Source organism: Rhipicephalus sanguineus, chromosome 3 (genome assembly GCF_013339695.2).
Source record: "Rhipicephalus sanguineus isolate Rsan-2018 chromosome 3, BIME_Rsan_1.4, whole genome shotgun sequence".
Lineage (NCBI taxonomy): Eukaryota > Metazoa > Arthropoda > Arachnida > Ixodida > Ixodidae > Rhipicephalus > Rhipicephalus sanguineus.
Window position 1 is genome coordinate 99011082 of NC_051178.1, and position 18705 is coordinate 99029786.

General features: G+C 46.2%; 1 protein-coding gene across 1 annotated transcript in view; it reads right to left on the bottom strand.

The window, feature by feature from the left end:
- LOC119386853 (hemicentin-2-like) overlaps window positions 1-18705 on the bottom strand; it is a 195293-nt gene that overhangs the window by 15897 nt on the left and 160691 nt on the right. Inside the window, 5 exon segments of the mRNA XM_037654117.2 lie at window positions 2910-3098; window positions 3101-3193; window positions 4062-4358; window positions 6040-6243; window positions 13704-13814. Of these exon segments, the coding sequence (XP_037510045.1) occupies window positions 2910-3098; window positions 3101-3193; window positions 4062-4358; window positions 6040-6243; window positions 13704-13814 (894 nt within the window).

Consider the following 18705-nt stretch of genomic DNA (forward strand, 5'->3'; position numbering starts at 1 on the left):
CAGGTTTCTGCTCCGTAGGTAAGTACCGGTAAGATGCAGCTGTTATATACCTTCCTCTTGAGAGATAGTGGTAGACTACTATTCATGATTTGATAATGCTTGCCGAATGAGCCCCATCCCATCCTTATTCTTCTAGTTATTTCACTCTCATGGTTCGGCTCCGCGGTTACTAGCTGTCCTAAGTAGACGTACTCCTTTACAACTTCCAGCGTCTCGCCACCTATCGCGAAGCGCTGTTCTCTGCCAAGATTGTTCCACATTACTTTAGTTTTATGCATATTAATTTTCAGACCTACTCTTCTACTTTCCGTATCCAGTTCAGTAATCATGAGCTGTAATTCGTCTCCCGCGTTACTCATCAATGCAATGTCATCAGCGAAGCGCAGGTTACTGAGATACTCTCCATTAACTCTTATCCCTAATTCTTCCCAATCTAGGGCCCTGAAAACCTCCTGTAAACACGCGGTGAATAGCATTGGAGAGATCGTGTCTCCCTGCCGTACGCCCTTCTTTATTGGGATTCTGTCGCTTTCTTTATGAAGGACTATAGTGGCTGTGGATGCGCTGTAGATTTCTTCCATTATGTTTATATAGGCTTCGTCGATGCCCTGATTCCGCAGTGCTTGCATGACTGCTGATGTCTCCACCGAATCAAATGCCTTCTCGTAATCTATGAAGGCTATGTATAGGGGTTGGTTGTATTCCGCGCATTTCTCTATCACCTGATTGATAGTATGAATATGGTCTATTGTTGAGAAGCCTGTACGAAATCCTGCCTGGTCCCTTGGTTGATTAAACTCTAATGTCGTATTAATTCTGTTAGCAATTACTTTTGTGAATAGCTTGTAGACAACGGACAGTAAGCTGATGGGCCTGTAATTTTTCAGGTCCTTGACGTCCCCTTTCTTATGGATCAAGATGATGTTGGCATTCTTCCAAGATTCTGGTATCCTCCCTGTCGAGAGACACTTCGTATACAGGGTGGCCAGTTTCTCTAACATAATCTCTCCACCGTCTTTCAACAAGTCTGATGTTACCTGATCCTCACCAGCGGCTTTGCCTCTTTGCATTCCCTTTAGGGCTTTCTTTACTTCTCCTGTTAATACTGGTGGGATGTCAGATTCCTCTGGGATATTACTGCTTCTTACGTTATCATCCTGACTGTCTCGGCTGCTGTACAGATCTCTGTAGAACTCTTCCGCTATCTCAACTATTCTATCCATATTGGTTGTGACCTTGCCATCCTTGTCCCTTAACGCATACATCTGATTTTTGCCTATGCACAGTTTTGTCTTCGTAGCTTTGAGGCTTCTTCCGTTCTTTAGAGCATGCTCAATTCTCTCCATATTATACTTTCTTATGTCGGCTACTTTACGCCTATTGATCAACTTCGAAAGCTCCGCCAGCTCTATTTTGTCTGTTGCCTTTGAGGCTTTCATAGCTTGACGTTTCTTAATGAGGTTTTTCGTCTCTTGGGATAGCTTACCAGTGTCCTGTCTAACGACTGTACCCCCGACTTCCACTGCACACTCCTTAATGATACTAGTCAGATTATCATTCATTGCGTCAATGCTAAGGTCGGTTTCCTCGGTTAAAGCCGCGTACCTATTCTGAAGTGAAACTCTGAATTCCTGTACTTTCCCTCGCAGAGCTAGTTCATTAATCGGCTTCTTGCGTATCAGTTTCTGTCGTTCCTTCCTCACGTCTAGTTGAATTCTAGATCTTACCATTCTATGGTCACTGCATCGGATCTTGTTAACTACTTCTACATCCTGTATAATGCCCGGGTGGTCGCACATTATGAAGTCTATTTCATTCTTAGTTTCGCCATTAGGACTCCTCCACGTCCACTTACGAGTAGTCCGTTTTCTGTAGAAGGTGTTCAAGATCCGTAAATTATTGCGTTCTGCGAACTCTACTAGTAACTCTCCTCTGGCATTTCTAGAGCCGATGCCATATTCCCCAACTGCATGATCTCCAGCCTGCTTCTTGCCTACTTTTGCATTAAAGTCGCCCATCAGTACAGTATACTGTGTCTTTACCTTACTCATTGCTGATTCTACGTCTTCGTAGAAGCGTTCAACCAGTTGATCATCATGGCTGGATGTAGGCGCATAGGCCTGTATCACCTTCATCCTGTACCTCTTATTAAACTTAATCACGATACATAACACCCTCTCATTAATGCTATAGTATTCCTCTATATTGCCAGCTATATTTTTATGAATAAGGAACCCCACTCCTAGTTCTCTTCTGTCAGCTAAGCCACGATAGCATAGGACGTGTCCGTTCTTCAGCACTGTATAAGCCTCCTGTGGCCTCCTAACCTCACTGAGCCCTATTACATCCCATTTAACACCCTCTAATTCCTCGAATAGTACAGCTAGACTCGCCTCACTAGATAAAGTTCTAGCGTTATATGTAGCCAAGTTCAGATTCCAATGACGGCCTGTCCGGACCCAGAGATTCTTAGCACCCTCTGCTGCGTCGCAGGTCTGACCGCCGCCTTGGTCAGTTGCTTCGCAGCCGCTGGGGACTGATATGTGATACGTCAATGTAAAAGAAACAATCAACTATAATTCTGTGAAGACACGGTTCAATATCGTGTTGAACCGATTCTTAGGACGCAGGGATCAGCCATCTTTTTTTTCTTCAGCTTCTTCGCGTGGGCGGGCTTTCTAGCGGAAGCGTAAAAAACTCAATATATTTCTACATACCGTAATGTAATCAACACTATTACAGCATTATCCAGTTGTATATCTTGTAACGTAGATGTGTTTCTTCGCCACCAGGAGCCATATTTTACAGTATGGGAACACTAGCGTTAACAGGTGCACATGCGTTAGTCTAGAACAAACAGGAATGAAGTATCGCTTTCATAATCTTGGGTACACTAACGAGGAACTCACGTTGTACGCGGAGTTGCAGTGTCTCGCCCTGTGTCCTTCCTTCTGAGTTCTCAGCGCTGCAAGAGTACAGGCCCGAGTGGTGAGTCTGTACTCGCTGAATGACCAGAAAGTTCTTGGAGACGATCACGTTTTCTGAGGCCTGCAACTCGTCGCCGTCGAATTGCCAGGCAACTTCGTCTACTGGGGGTTAGCATCCGCGCGGCATTCCAGGTACACGTCGTTATTTTCCTGGATGTTCTCAAGGCTCAGCTTGGTGCCCAGCTGCAGCGAGATCCTGGGCTTGTCTGCGAGGTCATCGTGCGAACAAAGGAACACACAAAATAATTTTTCCGTGCCATTGGCAATTAATTTCAGTATGAGACTGAATTTCAAGAAGGTTAATACGAAATGGCGTCATTTTTTTCCACGCTTGAGAATATTCGCGCTACTACAACTATTAAGAACACGCTCGTTGTTCAACCAGAGCGAGGTCCTCTTCTGTTGAGGTGCGGATCTAGCGATTTATAGAAACAATAAAAAATTATGAATGCCATTCGACGACGATAAAATTTGTGTTGGAGGTTGAGGTTACCGGCATGTCAGAAATTCAACTTACTGCACCTCCACTTTCCATTTGTTTTTCCTTTTCTTTTCTCATTGCACTCGGTAGGCAATAAGTCTTAATTCTACGTCGTATTTTCGACTTCAGCACCAGAAAAATACCTCACAAGGTATTTGCGTAGCTTTACTCGTATTCCCGAAATCATCTTCATGCGCAAATGAATTCTGAATCAGCGGGGCTTTTTCACGCAGCTATATATTTAATACTCGTCGACATTGGATACACGTGCAATACTTGCGCTTATAACGTAATGATTTACTTTCACAGGCCACCTTTCTCTCCATCCACGTGGAGAATAAAGTTTGTTTATCATCATTTGTTCTGTTTTTTTTTTTTCAGGTAACCTCCGAGCAGCAATAAACGAAATATTAGAACTTTGCGCGGTACTTCGCAGTGGTTTAGGCGTGTGTGCGCGTGCATGTGTGTGTGCGCGTGCATGTGTGTGTGTGTGTGTGTGTGTGTGTGTGTGTGTGTGTGTGTGTGTGTGTGTGTGTGTGTGTGTGTGTGTGTGTGTGTGTGTGTGTTTACATGGATTGGGAGTGCCCACTTACACTGCACGTCCATCGTCCACGTGTCCTCTTCAACACTGTCCGCCATTGCCGGGTTCTTGGCTCGGCAGGCGAGACTAGAGCCGTGGTCATCGCTCGAGGGTGTGAACGAGACGACGCTCGTGGTCATGTTGCCATCCGTTGACACGTACACGAAAGTGTGGTTCAGTTGACGCAGGCCTTTCCACCACGTCACCACGGGCGGTGGCCGCGATCCCCACACTTCGCATACGATTTCAGCGGGCAGGCCCGCCGAGATGGGAATGTCGCCGCGCCTGATCTTCACCGACGTTGGACGCACTGCGTACATTGCGCGAAGAGAACAATGTTGACATTTGCAGATCTCTGCTGGTACAATGGCCGCGCATGCACGCATAAACACACACACACACACACACACACACACACACACACACACACACACACACACACACACACACACACACACACACACACACACACACACACACACACACACACACACACACACACACACACACACACACACACACACACACACATTTACACGCTCACACTCAAAGAGACCGAATGTTGGCATTGGAGGTAACGCACCGTTAGTGGTGCGGTTGCGTTTGGCAAACAAGTGATGTGTTGGCGTGTGAGCGGTAAATGCTGCTTCTTCGTCAAAAAATATTCTAACGTGTTTAAGTAGTTGCGGAAGTACAAAGTGTTATCTGTAACACGCACTCTAAAAAAAGAGTAATTTGACTCCTTTCGGAGAGTCCTGATTGCAAAGTGAATAACTCTTTTTAAAGAGGCGCGTCAACTCTCTTTGGAGAGCATTGTACTCTCTTCGGAGAGTCGTGTGACGCGCAGCAAAGTTGAAGTGCCTCTTTAAAGCGAGTCACATACGTGACAAGTCAGGACTCTCTGAAAAGAGTCACACATACAATTTTTTTCTTGGAGTAGCGGCAACACTTTCCGAAAGTAACCTTGTGCGAAAGAAACAAAAGAAACACATCGGTGCTTGGAGTAATGAGGCCATGTCGTGAGAGTAAACGTCTAAGGTAAATAGTGGCTGTACCATACAGCCAGCCAGAGCATTTCGAATGTGGTGCTCGCGTTGCAAAATAATTTGCTCATGTCACTGCAAAACATGAAACAATAGTTCTGATTGTGCGATGATTGTGCGATTATTGTGCGAATAAGTTAGATATACAACTCGATTAACCGGTAGCCCTTTACCAGGTCATCTTTTCGTAAAGTAAAGAATTTCGCAGATTGAACGAAAATATTCGCACGTCGTCAGCAGCCAAGGCAGATGAGTAATTGTCATAATTATTGATCTGTTTGCTCAAACTAAGCTTTCGGACCTACTGAAGCATGTCTCCATACTACGTCATAATACTTTTGATTTTAAGGTTGCCATCTCTGTGATATCAAATGACAGTTTACTCACTCATAACTAGAGCTTATCGTCTATCGATTATGTAGCTTTACGAGAATGAAATTGCACTGAGCAGATAATAAGCGAAGCTCTGTGCTGCGCTTTCACTTGCCCAACTACCACAAAACGGGATTCATATTACTGTTAGGAGTGCACGTGAGCATCCAAATCACATCGCAGCTTAAGTTTCCGTAATAAATTTTATTTACTTAGGTAAATTGTTCGAGCCGCTTCACTAACACTGAACACCTTATCTGCGTATGTTGTGGATTACTTTGAACTTGTCAACTTCATAGATGCAAAAATAAGACAATGTTGGCAGTATTCAAAAGCACTCACAAGACTGACAACAGAGCAACTAGAAACCGCGCTGCAACTGAACAAAACTGAAACGCAAAGATGCAGCCGAAAGGGCTGCATGCCGGAAATGGAGACCGGATGGTAGAGCCTCCGCAATCTACCTTAACGTGAGCGAACAGGTGCTGATAACTGAGAGGGTTTTCACCTAATCAGGAATGAAGGAGGCTGTACAGTATGCACTCAACTTAAGCGCACAAGGGCGACTTAACTTACGGTTGAGGTCGAGCGTGACGGAGGTGTCGGCTGGCGAGGATATGTTGTTTGATGCAGTGCAGTAGAGGGCCGCGCGCAGGTCCTCCCTTCTTAAGGAATGGATGAGTAGAGTCGCGGTGGTGAGTTGCGCCTCGGAAGATGGGCGCACCTCGGCCATCATTCCATCTGGCATACCGCCCCACACCAGCGTAGGCTTGGGCTTGCCTGCACAGCGGCCGGGAATAGGCAGTTGAGTGAGTGAGTGAATTAAAGAGTGAGTCAGTGAGGGAGTGAATAAGGTAGTGAGTAATTCTGCGAGCCGCTTAGTCACTCATAAAAAGATTCGACGGTGTAGCCATCAAAAAAAAAAAAAGCTCTACCACTATGAAATAATGAATTTGCGTGCTAGCATTAATTAAGCAAGAGTGCCGACTAACTGTTATCACATAATTAGGAGTTATCAAGTAGTCGGAACCGGCGAGTCGACACGAAGCGGCTCTTAAAATTTAAGCGCTTCGCTAATTACGTCCACTATTGACAACACTGTGCTTTTTATATTCGTTGAGTGATGGCTTCCTAATTAAGTCAATAATGGCGTGTAGCAGAAATTCAATTTTAGAACCGCGAAAAGTTCCTACTCTATTGCTCTGCCTAGCGTGAAAATCTAATAAAGAAGATAAGTAAATAATAAATGATGGTACTTTTGTTCACATTAATAGGTAAATCTGAAATCCCCAAGTGTTCATTAACAGAGGCTGTCAGAAACTTGCTCAAGCGCCACCGAACGGTCGCGATCGATCGAACGGGCGCTTATACCACAGCCACCTTTTCGTCTGCGCTACTTAATTAAAACCACAACGACAAAGGAAATAAAAGCTCCGCTTTAGTTCGGTATGGCGCTCTTTTGTTTCCTTGAAAGGGCGACGAGCAAGGGCCATCGGGTAGGACGTTCAAAGCTCGCAGTAATAAAGAAAATTTACTGCTTCTTTCTCAGCAGCCCCGTCCATACTGCAATTATCGACTTGCACAACAAAGGAAATCTAATGGCGGCGCTGGACACGTGATGGCATCTATCAAGTAACAAATAATGCATGCTCCATGGAAAGAACCCACTTAATAGTTCTCGGCCTGACATCTCTTGCGCGAAAACTTCGTAGTTGTCTTCTCTCCGTGACAAATGTGACAGGATGAGAGTTGTCCAGGGCCAATGAGATATAAGAGAGTGAACATTGTGAAAACAATAAGTGGCGTAGAACAATCATATTATTCTTTTTTTTTATGTCAGGACCACAGGGGAGTTACTAATTAGATATAAAATAGTAACTTTACTACACGCCCCTCACAGACAGGCACGGACAAAGTGCAGTTCTTTCAAGTAAATTGCTTTGCTTTGCGCAGAGTGCCTTCTTATAAAAAATGGTTTTGCTGGTGACACATGGTGCGGAGCGGTTCCTGCTACGCATTTACTGAAAGCGCCGCAGCAAAACAAAAGGGCGCTGCTTGTTTAAACTGACACTAAAAAGTTTAAGAATTTTACACTTGGTCATTGCAAAGAATAACAAGGACAAGCTTAAAGCATAAATGATATGTCGAAGCTTGTTATCTAATAAATTTGTTATTAAGGCACGTGTTTTTATGTTAGCCATAGAGAATTTAGGTTGAATTCAACAAGTCTAAAAATCAATCCTTTTCGTTTGATGCGGGAGTGGTCCGTATTAGGCGCCTCTCCGGCAACGCTGGTGGAAAGAAAAATGTTTCGCGGGGAGCGAGAGAGAGACGTTACGGCGGCCGACGTGACCATGCCCCTCTCGCCACATCATTCAGAAGGCAAGCGGTCGAAGCCGAGCGGCGTTGGCGGCGACGTCCATTCCGGCCAGCATCATGAGAGCGTTTTTTTTCCAGCCCGCGCCTCGAGCTCTCCGCATGAGCCGCGCGACAGGCGCAGCGCGGCGGCGGGGAAATGATGATGATGATGATGGTGATGGTTATGAGCAACAGTGATGGCGCTCTAGATTACTTTTCCCCGTAGAATTGAACCCGGAATGAAAACCATAGGAGCGTATATACAGGTGGGCTGATAACGCAAGACAAAGTGTCCGCAGCCAGTCCAGTTCGTCAGCATGAAAGGACCATCAGAAATCACTAGGTGTCTGGCGGGCGACCCTAGCAGCTGCGCAGCGGGCGAGGATCTCGACTAAACTAAGGCACGCTGTTGGGAATAGCGAAGAAAACCGGCAAGGCGGAAATCGGTAGTGGGCTGAGAACTTCCAGAGTGCGGCACAACGACACCAACAACTATCCTCATCATAAACGGGTATGTGCCGCAGAAATTGGGTAAATCCCACCACACCCCACTGCTCCACTGAAAATGAAGACGGCCACAGTGTACGTACTCGAAGCGAGGGCTCCGAGTACGTACAACGAGAAATTACTAGGTCAACGGTGACTGCGAGAAGACCCCGAAGCGCTGGAAGGCCTTCGCGAACGACGGCTTTTGCGTATATTTATGAGATGTGCGAAAGCTTTGTTTCAACGTGAGTTTGTCTTTGGTGTTTGGACACCCGCGTCGTGCCTGTGACTGTCTGCGTTTTAACTCGAACCTCTCCGCTCTGAGAATCAACGTAGAAGCAACGTAACAACACATGGCTAAAGCCTACGAGTAACCTAGAATCAACCTAGCAACAACCTGCATCACCTAGCTAAATCCTAGAAACAACATAGAAGCAACCAGATTAGTCATCATAATATTCCAGTTTCGCTGTTTCAAGCCTTGCGCCGCTTAGTGCAAGCTTCAGCATTTTTTTTGTTTGTCCGAAAATCGCTGTACCTGTGGCTTCTCACAGCATGTGGCCGAGTTCTCTTCTCGGTCGTACACTTCCTAATTACGTGCGTGGCTGTAGCAACGAGGCAAATTACTGTTCCTTTCCTGGCGCATAAAAATAAGCGCAATTAGAAGTTTTTCACTAGAGAACTTTGACATACCTCCTGCCTATCATGTAAGCCGCAAGGTTAACCCAGTCTCAGACGATGAGTTGGACTCTTTCGGTGCTGCCATCATGCGAGGGCTTTATTCGCCCTCAGTAAATTATTCAAAGGAAAATAGGCTCTGCGGTGTTCTAGAATGGCTATGCTACGTAGAAGTCGCACAACAACAAATATAGGTGCGCAAGACCTATATAGGTGCGCAACAACAAATATAGGTGCGAAACAACAAGTCTAGGTGCGCAAGACACCCTAGAACTCTAATTATCTTCTCTCGCAGCCCTTTTATAAACATAAGGAAGAATGGCAGGATTTCTATTTATTTTCCTTTAGAGTTTGAGAAGATGACATTGTTCAATTGAACGGTGCTCTTCTGTGTGGATATATCCACCATCCGTAATGTGAGTTCCCTTTTGAAGTGACAAAAAAGCTACCACTTGCGCGCCTTTGATCTTTAGACAATATGTGTTTTATGTAAGAAAGTGAATGTTGCATTGTCGCCCTTTTTGCGCGTGCGATACAGAGAGAAAAATGCAAGAATGTCGGAACAGTAAACCCACAGCTATGCTGTCAGAAAGCGCATTTCATCTTAGTGGTTCTCACAGCACTAGGAGTGCTGATGTAACACCCAGAAGGCCTGAATTACCCCTCCAAAAAGCATAATGGGTGCGTTATATGAAGCACGTGCAAAGCGTTAAGCACAGTACTGCGACAATTGAAGAAATTTAGTCGCTTGCACACACAGAAACACACACACACACACTCACACACGCTCACGCGCGCGCGCCACGCACACACATGCACACTAACATGTTCTCATTGTTCTGGTACGCGGACAACTTTCACAAAGGAGGGACCGATAAAGTTTTAACCACTCCATGTAGCTTAAATTATTGACAAATGTTGTCGTTATTACAAGTCAGGCTTTGCCTCCTCCCTCTCATATAAGGCGAAAGAGCTCGTTGCTACATCGCACAAAGATGAGATATTTAGCTGCCCGCTGAACTCATCTCGCAGAATTTCAATATTACCTTATGTTCTTTTCCTACTCAAATATACTGCATTATGTCCTTTATACGTACAATGTTATAAATATAGACTAGTATTCTTGCCCTGAAGCTTGTCCACAGCGTTACCAATTCTGAAATCTCCCCAATTAGCTAACACTAATATATGTATTGCTGCTATGCTTCGCCAACAGATGGCGCCACCTTCCCTTCCTACAGTCGAGATGACATACTGCGGCTGGTGGCTATATCCGGAAGGGAAGGTGAAGCTTTAGGACTAGGATTTAGTGCAACAAAATGGGGATTGATGGTCTTCGACGATCCCAATGATAAGGCGGTGTCAATCCTGGACCAAGGAATACCGAGCGAAAGCGAATACAAGAACCTCGGAGTATGGACAAATCAGGGTGACAGAGGTACAGGAAGAAGCATCGGCAGCGAAGGGAAAGAGGAATGTTGCAATGATGAATCACAGAGCATTATGGGGATACAATAGGTACGAGGTGCTTCGAGGTCTGTGAAAAGGTTTAATGGTTCCGGGGAACACAGTAGTGTGCAAGAGGTCAGAGTTGCAATCAGGAATGAATGTGAATCAAAGGATTGTGGGACGCCTCGCGTTGGGACCTCACGGGAAGACGAGAAAGGGGGCTGTAAAGGGCTATATGGGATGGGGAAGTTTTGAGGTGAGGGAAGGTCAGAGCAATAAGTTTCGAAGAGAGGCAAAAGAATATGAGAGCGAGCAGATGGGCAAAGAGAGTGTGCCGGTATTTGTATAAGAAGATCGTTAACACACATGTGGATAAAAAGAACTAGGAGGCTCACCAGTAAATATACGGCTGGCAGTGTAAGCAATATGGCACAAAGAGCGGTAAGCGAAAAGTCAGAAAGGCGGTGAGGATTTACTGGATGGCAGCGATGGAAAACAAAACCGGCTCTGAATAACTACCGAAAGGGCAAAAACGAAATAAGGAGGGATACATTTTATGACAATTCAAGGGGAAGCGCTTTACTGTTTAAAGCGAGGTCGGGTTGCCTTGGAACGCGTAGTTACAAAGCGAGATTCAGTAGAGAGGAAAAACAATGCACATGCTATGGGAAGCTAAGGGAATGACGCAACATGTTCAGATTTAATGGGAAAATATTGACCCAGGCGTACGTTTGGGCTGAGCCTACATGAAGCCTTGGGTTTGAGTGACAACAAGGAAAAGCTGAACATGTCCACGATATAAATAACTAATAGACGGTTGGAGCATTGGTGGCAGAAACCTACAGATAAAGGACAAAAATAAATAGTGGGAAAAATAAGGACATTCTGTCGTGAGGGGCAGGGAACTGGGCTGGAGAATATTTCTTTTTTTATAGTAAGATCGATTTAATCGAAGTAGACAAGGCATTAGGTCAAGATAAAAAGAAAATGGGAAAAGGTTATTATTTTTTTTTTTTGACAAGGCTGGAGGCACAGATGTCACCACCCCGTTCATAGCGTTCAAGGGGACGCTCATAGCATTTATTCATCCATCGATACACAGTGAATGTGCACCGTGATCGTGGCGTAAAATTTACCAGATGCCCATAGCTTTCATTTCGTCAAGATGTAGGAGAAGCGATCTTTTTCCGGCGGTGTTTTACACACGTAAAAAAAGTGATCAGAACAAGCACACAGAAACAAAGAAGGTACGTGCTGACTGATGACGACGTGTCAAGCCGCAGCAGCGTTTCCGACACCGCAAGGCCGGTAATGAACCTGTCACCGCCACGTGCTAGCGAGACTCTGTGAGGACGAAACTTCGTTTTATATAAGAAACGCCTGCGAGGGGAAAAACTCAAAAGAAAAAATAACTGCTGCCTCAAGATATAAGAGTCTCTCCTTCCACGTAACTTATATTCGTATACCATGTTCGCTCCGACGTGACTGAACAGTTATCAATGTCTATTCCTGACGGTGGCTTCTTTCTGTAATACCGATCCATTTGCTGTTCCTTCATGATACTAAGCAGTGAGGGTGTACATCTCTACTATTGTTAAACGATAGCCAGGAAACGTTCGGAGTAACTTGTTTTTTTTTTTAGTTTTTATTTAGTATACTTTAGAGGCTCTGGTTAGAACATAGGGTAAGGTGAGCATACAGAAAAAAAAGAAAAGAAAAATAAGAGCGTAAACACTTGAACTATACAAACTGGATACAACCTAACAACGACGCTAATGACAATAATAAAACACTGATAGCAAACAAAATTCCGTCACCCATTAAATGCACATCAATGTAAATGGCTATAAAAATGATGGTAGCTGTAGTCAGAGTGTTGTTGCTCGCGGAACGTATTTTTGTTAGTCACAGTAGCTATCGCGTCAGGATCATTCCACTGTGAGATTGCTTGTGGCTTGTTTCCGTGCTATTGAGGCACGCTCACGCGTAGGTAGTACATTGTGGCTGCGTGACATCGTGGGAGACATGGATGTGTTCGGGTTTTAAACATACACACCGCACTGTAATATAAACAAAATGTTTTGTCATCATGTATATGAAACATGGGACATGACTGGGCAATCGTGCGCTTTTAATTACAGCAATATTTGCATAGATGATGGTACAGTTAGAGTACGAAGGCGCTTTTACCGAATTTTATTGTGGCGTTGAGTAGTTGCCAAGGTAAGTTGTGATTAAATACACAAAGTACATCCTCATCTCGTTATCGGTGTCCATATGAGAGGAAGCATATCTAAAAAGCTTTCGTTAGCGCCGAAGCACTTTATATTCACGAATTGGTTAACAAATATGTTGTACGCGACGCATAACTCTCCAGTCTGTACTAGAAACTACTCCAACAAAAGTTTCAGCGCCTTTTATTGTCAATGTTTTATCTATTAGCAATTTTCCTAGGAACTCGTACTTCCAATAAAAAAGATACTTAGCGCAACATGGCAGTCACTTAAAAAACACGCTCACATTCACACACGCTGTGTGTGGAGTGTGTTCTTGGGTGGAAGCGTGTGTGAATGTGAGCGTGTTTTTTAAGTGAATGCCAAGTTGCACTAAGTAGCTTCAATATGCCAAGTTACGCTAAGTATCTTCTATATGGCAAGCAGCCAACTAGCCCAACAAATTCTAATAAGTCGTACTTTCCGATTTTGCAATAATGTTTCTTGCGGAGCAAGACATTTGGCGAATGTTTTTTTTTTTAGAAAAAGGAAGAGTCATTAGGTGAGCCTTAAAACTAAGACGTTACAAAACAAACAGCTTTACAGCTGCTGACACTGCGATTGGTAGGTAGCAACAGAAAACTTGGTTCGTTCGGAATTACATGAACAGATATTGGCCACTGAAACACAATACAGAACTTTTTAAATCTTTAAGGGCAAAGCGCAAGTTTGTGTAAAATGGAACCTGTCTGGTGCCTTGGTTCATACTGATTATTTACTCTGTGTCATTGTGCGCAAATCCGTGTGTGCTGAACAGGCGCGGTTGGTCACTGTGGAGGTTAACGATGTTATCCTGCTTAACTATCGAATTCCTGCTATTACAAAGCAATTTAATGCGAATAAGCTCTTGACTCTACGGTAGTATTTTTCACGGGGGTGTATATTCGACAATATTCAACTTTATCTCATAATTAAGTTTTTGCATGCTAAGTGGATGTGCTTGTCAATGTAATTGAACCGCGAGATGTATTGAAATTCAGCGAGTAGCAGACTTACCACCATAGACCACGCACACCAATGCCAGCGTGCTGCCTTCGTTGAAAGGGCCGATGGTGCCTCGGAGTTCGTTTCCTTCACCGTCTCGTATCACTGGAGGCTCGGGTGGAGCTGTAGCAAAAAGACACACGTATTGAAACATTAATTCATTTATTAATAGTTACTGCTGCTGCAGTATAAGGATACCTAAGCGATAATTATCTTTTCGGCACACAGGACAACAACTACTCACGAATATACATAGCTTTCTAGATATTCAAGCACCCCTCAAATAAAGTTCCATTTTCCCGAGAGTTGCTGTCGCTGGTGCTACCAGCTACTTGAGTGAGCGGCGGCCAACTTCACGTCCTGCGTGTGAGAGGCTCACGAAAGCAAATGGAATCAACACAACTGCTGCGTATTCGTAGTGATCTGTGTGACTGGAACACGAAGAAGCCTGTCAAAGCAACTGTCACGAATTAGCGGGTTATAAAGCGCGCGCGAGGCCGCTTTCAAACTGCTACGAGACAGAACGGCGCGAATCGCGCGCCCAAGAAGCGCGAAAGACGAAAAACAAGCATCAAAAGACGCCGGCGCGCCGCATCCTCCTCACCCACTCGAGCCAGACGCCGTAAACACGATCGAACGCCTGGCAAAGCCTGGATCTTTCTAGAAGGAGAGGGTGACGCATCCGCGAGCGATGCCGTCGCGATTCGAACATACGAGAAAGCTCTCGCCCTTTCCCCAGGCTTAGCTGTACTGCACGCAGAAGAAACATCCCGACGCTTCTAGAAACCGGGGAAGAAGGAATAAAAGCGTGCAAACGACGAGGGCCAGTCAGTCAGTGCAGGCAGTGCAGTCAGTGAGAGAATAGAGACAGGAGTGGAGACCGGAGTGAGTCAGTCGGCCCGGTGATGGTGAAGTTACGCTAAGTGTGGCTTCGTTAGCCAAAGAAGACGTGTTTATGATGGTGTGCGGTCAGTCGATCGTCGATTTGGAAGAATCCGATGACGACACCGTGTGAACCGTGACAAGTCACGACGACGGTTGAGCTACGACGATCAACGCTGGAGCTGGCGTGAGTGTTTCCTTGAAGAGAAGCATTCGATTACCGTCCAAGTATTGTGGACTGGATACGCCATTATCTATTCAGGACTGTAACTGTCGTTGAATAGTTGTAATTCATGCGATTGTATTCGTAGCGTGTGATCTGTTTGCTTAGCTCCCGTCGTGTAAACACCATCTGAGTTATATTGTGAAGCTGTAACTGGTACCAGCCGAGTGTGCACGTGTTTGTGTTATTTGTATTGCCTTAACTGAGAATATATTTCGTTTTCGTTTGTGTTGTCGACTCTCGGCTCTGACTCGGTCTTTGGAACACAACCGGCGTTCGCTGGCGCACCAAAGGACCAACCCTAAATTGTCCGCGCTTTCGTGGTGCGTTTTCGGAGGGCCGTGACGCCAGCCCTTAGAATCCGCCCGGCGATTGCCAACCCGATTAACGGGATTAGTGACAATTATTCTGGCGTCCGCGACACAGGACCTTTTGGTGCACAGTGTGTCCAAGGTAGGGAGAAAGAGCCTTGAGACGTTGATAGTGCTTGCGAACGATTTTGAGTGTTGCACCGCGTTCTCGTTAACCTGTGTGCAGAGAGTGGTTTGTATTCGAAGTTAGGCAGAGGTTTTGTGCACGCGGCTAGGTTATCGTTGACGGGCATCATGGATCTTGAGAAGTTAGTTGCCCTTGGTGAGAAGATGGGTTTGTCTGGGGCCGAACTACGAAAGTGGGTCAGCCAAAAGGAAAAAGAAGAGAGAGAAAGAGCTAGAGAAGAAAGAGAGATGAAGGAGCAACAGCTGAAAGCAGAGCTTGAACGAGAGAGGTTGGCGGCTGAGAGGGCCAAAGAAGAAAGAGAACAACATTGAAACTGGAGCTGGAGAGAGAGAGGCTAGCAGCTGAGAGGGAGAAAGAAGAAAGAGAGGCGCAGATGGCTGAGAGAGAAAGGCAACGGCAGCACGAATTGGAACTCGAGCGGCTCCGTTTGCAGCAGCGCACAGAGACTTCCGTCCAGGCTAGAGCCGAGAGCAGTGAAAGGGAAGATCATAGCTTCCGTTTGAACCCAAGCAAACTGCTTGTGGCGTTTGATGAAAGGAAAGATGACCTTGATGCATACCTGCACAGGTTTGAGACGATAGCTAGAAGCCAAAATTGGCCGGAGCAGCAATGGGCAACAGCTTTGAGCACTTGCTTGAGTGGCGAAGCGCTCAGTGTGTACGGTAGGCTGACACCTACCGATGCAGCTAATTACACGAAAGTAAAAGCTGCTTTGCTGAAGCGATTTCGATTCACCGTGGAAGGCTTCCGAGATCGGTTCCGTACGGGAAGGCCAGCTGATGGCGAGACGGCAACGCAGTATGCTGCGCGGCTCAGCCATTATTTTGACAGGTGGATCGAACTTTCAGAGACGGCACAGGAGTACGGTGAGCTTAGAGAGCTTCTAATCAGAGAGCAATTTCTCACCAGTTGCCACCCGAGCCTGTCGCTGTATCTGAAAGAGAGGAAAGCTAAATCGCTTGACGACATGCTTGAGTTGGCCGATCAATTCTTGGAAGCGCAAGGTGGCACGAATCTGGCCAAAGTAAAAAGGAGGTTCCTACAGATTCGAAGAAATCGGCACCCGAAGAAAAGAAGAATTCTCAGGATGGCGCTGCGAGATGTTACTTGTGTAACCGACTGGGCCATCGCGCTAACAGTTGTCGGACCAACTTTTCACGTCCCGGTGTGGCGAAATGTTTTAAATGCGGGCGAACGGGACACAAAGCCGACGCGTGCCGCAGCGGGGGAAAGGAGATTCCCCAGGTATCTTGTGTGTATACGCTGCCAGAAGGGTGTGAAGGGGTCAACAGTGACCAGTTTGTCGAGCCAAGAAGCGGGAGGGAAATTCCAGTTGCCAATGCCGTCATGACTTCGTACTCGGGAACCTTGGTTAAAGGATCGCCCGTGCTTGCCGGAAGAATGGCGGGAAAGCGTATAACGGTTCTAAGAGATACTGGATGTACCACAGTGATCGTGCGAAAGGAATTGGTCCGAGACAATGAGTTCACAGGCAAGACCAAACCAGTTCGCCTGATTGATCATTCGATTCGAATGCTTCCCGAAGCCAAGATTGAGGTTGAGACACCTTACCTCAGCGGGAGAGTTACTGCCCTGTGCATGGACAATCCATTGTACGACCTAACCGTGGGAAACGTCGAGGGAGCCCGATCAGCAGATCACCCTGAACCTCTGAAAGAGGAATTGAATATCGATCCACCGTCGATCGAGGAACCCCACGACGAAACGGTCAAGGTCGAAGAGAATACCGCGGCAGTTGTAACCCGAGCTCAATCTAAAGCCCAGTCAGGGCCATTCCAGCCTCTTCTCACGCCCCATTCCGAGGAAGATCCGGCCCAGAATTACGCTGAGGAACAAAAGCAAGACGGGTCCTTAAAAATGTGCTACGCACAAATTGGAAAGGATTTGAAATGCCGTAACAGTAATTGCGCGATAGAGTTCAAGCAAGACGGTGGCCTACTCTACAGGTATTATACGGAGAAAAATGGACGACAGATACGACAACTTGTGGTGCCAAAGAACCGCCGGGAAACTGTGATGAAGCTGGCACACGATGGAATTATGGCTGGACACTTGGGAGCCGAGAAAACTAGGGACCGGATTCAAGAAGAATTCTTCTGGCCCGGAGTCACAGCCGACGTGAAACGCTTCGTGGCTTCATGCGATATTTGCCAACGAACAGTGCCGAAAGGAAGGATGCCACATGTTTTCCTTGGCAAATCGCCTGTGATCGACACACCCTTCAAGCGAGTAGCCATTGATATAGTAGGCCCTATCCACCCACCATCCGGACGAGGGAACCGCTATATCTTGACACTCATGGATTGCGCCACACGCTACCCAGACGCCGTGGCACTGCCGAGCATAGAGACGGAACGAGTAGCAGAGGCTCTAGTCGAAATGTTCTCCCGTGTCGGCGTACCGAGAGAAATCCTCAGTGATAGGGGTACCAACTTTACGTCGGAGCTAATGAAGGAAGTGGCACGCCTTCTGTCAGTGCGGCAGCTTCATACCACCCCCTATCACCCGATGGCCAACGGAATGGTAGAAAAATTTAATGGCGCACTAAAAATGATGCTGAAGCGAATGTGTGCGGAAAAACCGAAAAACTGGGATCGATTTCTAGGTCCGTTGCTATTTGCATATAGGGAAGTACCGCAAGCGAGCCTCGGTTTCTCACCGTTTGAACTACTATACGGGCGACATGTCCGAGGACCTCTGGCGATCCTAAAAGAAGTATGGACAAACCAAGAGCTGGATGACGACCTGAAGACAACCTACCAGTACGTATTGGATTTGCGAAATCGCTTGGAAGAAACGTGTCGTCTAGCTCACGAAGAACTTCGAAAGGCGGGAGCACGGTATGCTAAAAACTACAATCGGAAGGCAAAGGATCGAACATTCAAACCAGGAGATAAAGTCCTCATCTTGCTCCCGACCGACAACAACAAGCTCTTGTTGCATTGGAAGGGACCGTTCGAAGTCCAGGCGACCGTTGGAGACCTCGATTACGCCGTAAGGACACCGAGCGGGTCGAGGATTTTCCACGCCAACCTACTGAAACGGTACGCAGAGCGAGAAGCGAACCAAGACACACCCAATCAATGCCAAGCCATTGTAGGCGTCATCGACACGGGTGAAGAGCAAGAGATTCCCGTCCCGGAATTCGTGAAAACAGAAGGGATCGAGGATGTTAAAATCTCCCCCAAGTTGACTGTCCAACAAAAGGAGGAGTTGGAGGAAACATGTCAGCGTACTCCCGAATATTTTCCAACGTCCCGGGCAAGACAGACTGGGTAGAGTGCCACCTCGAACTCACGACGGACACCCCGGTTCACGTCAAACAATACCCGTTACCATTTGCTACGTCGAAGGACATAGAGGCCGAGGTGCAGCAAATGAAGGCTCTTG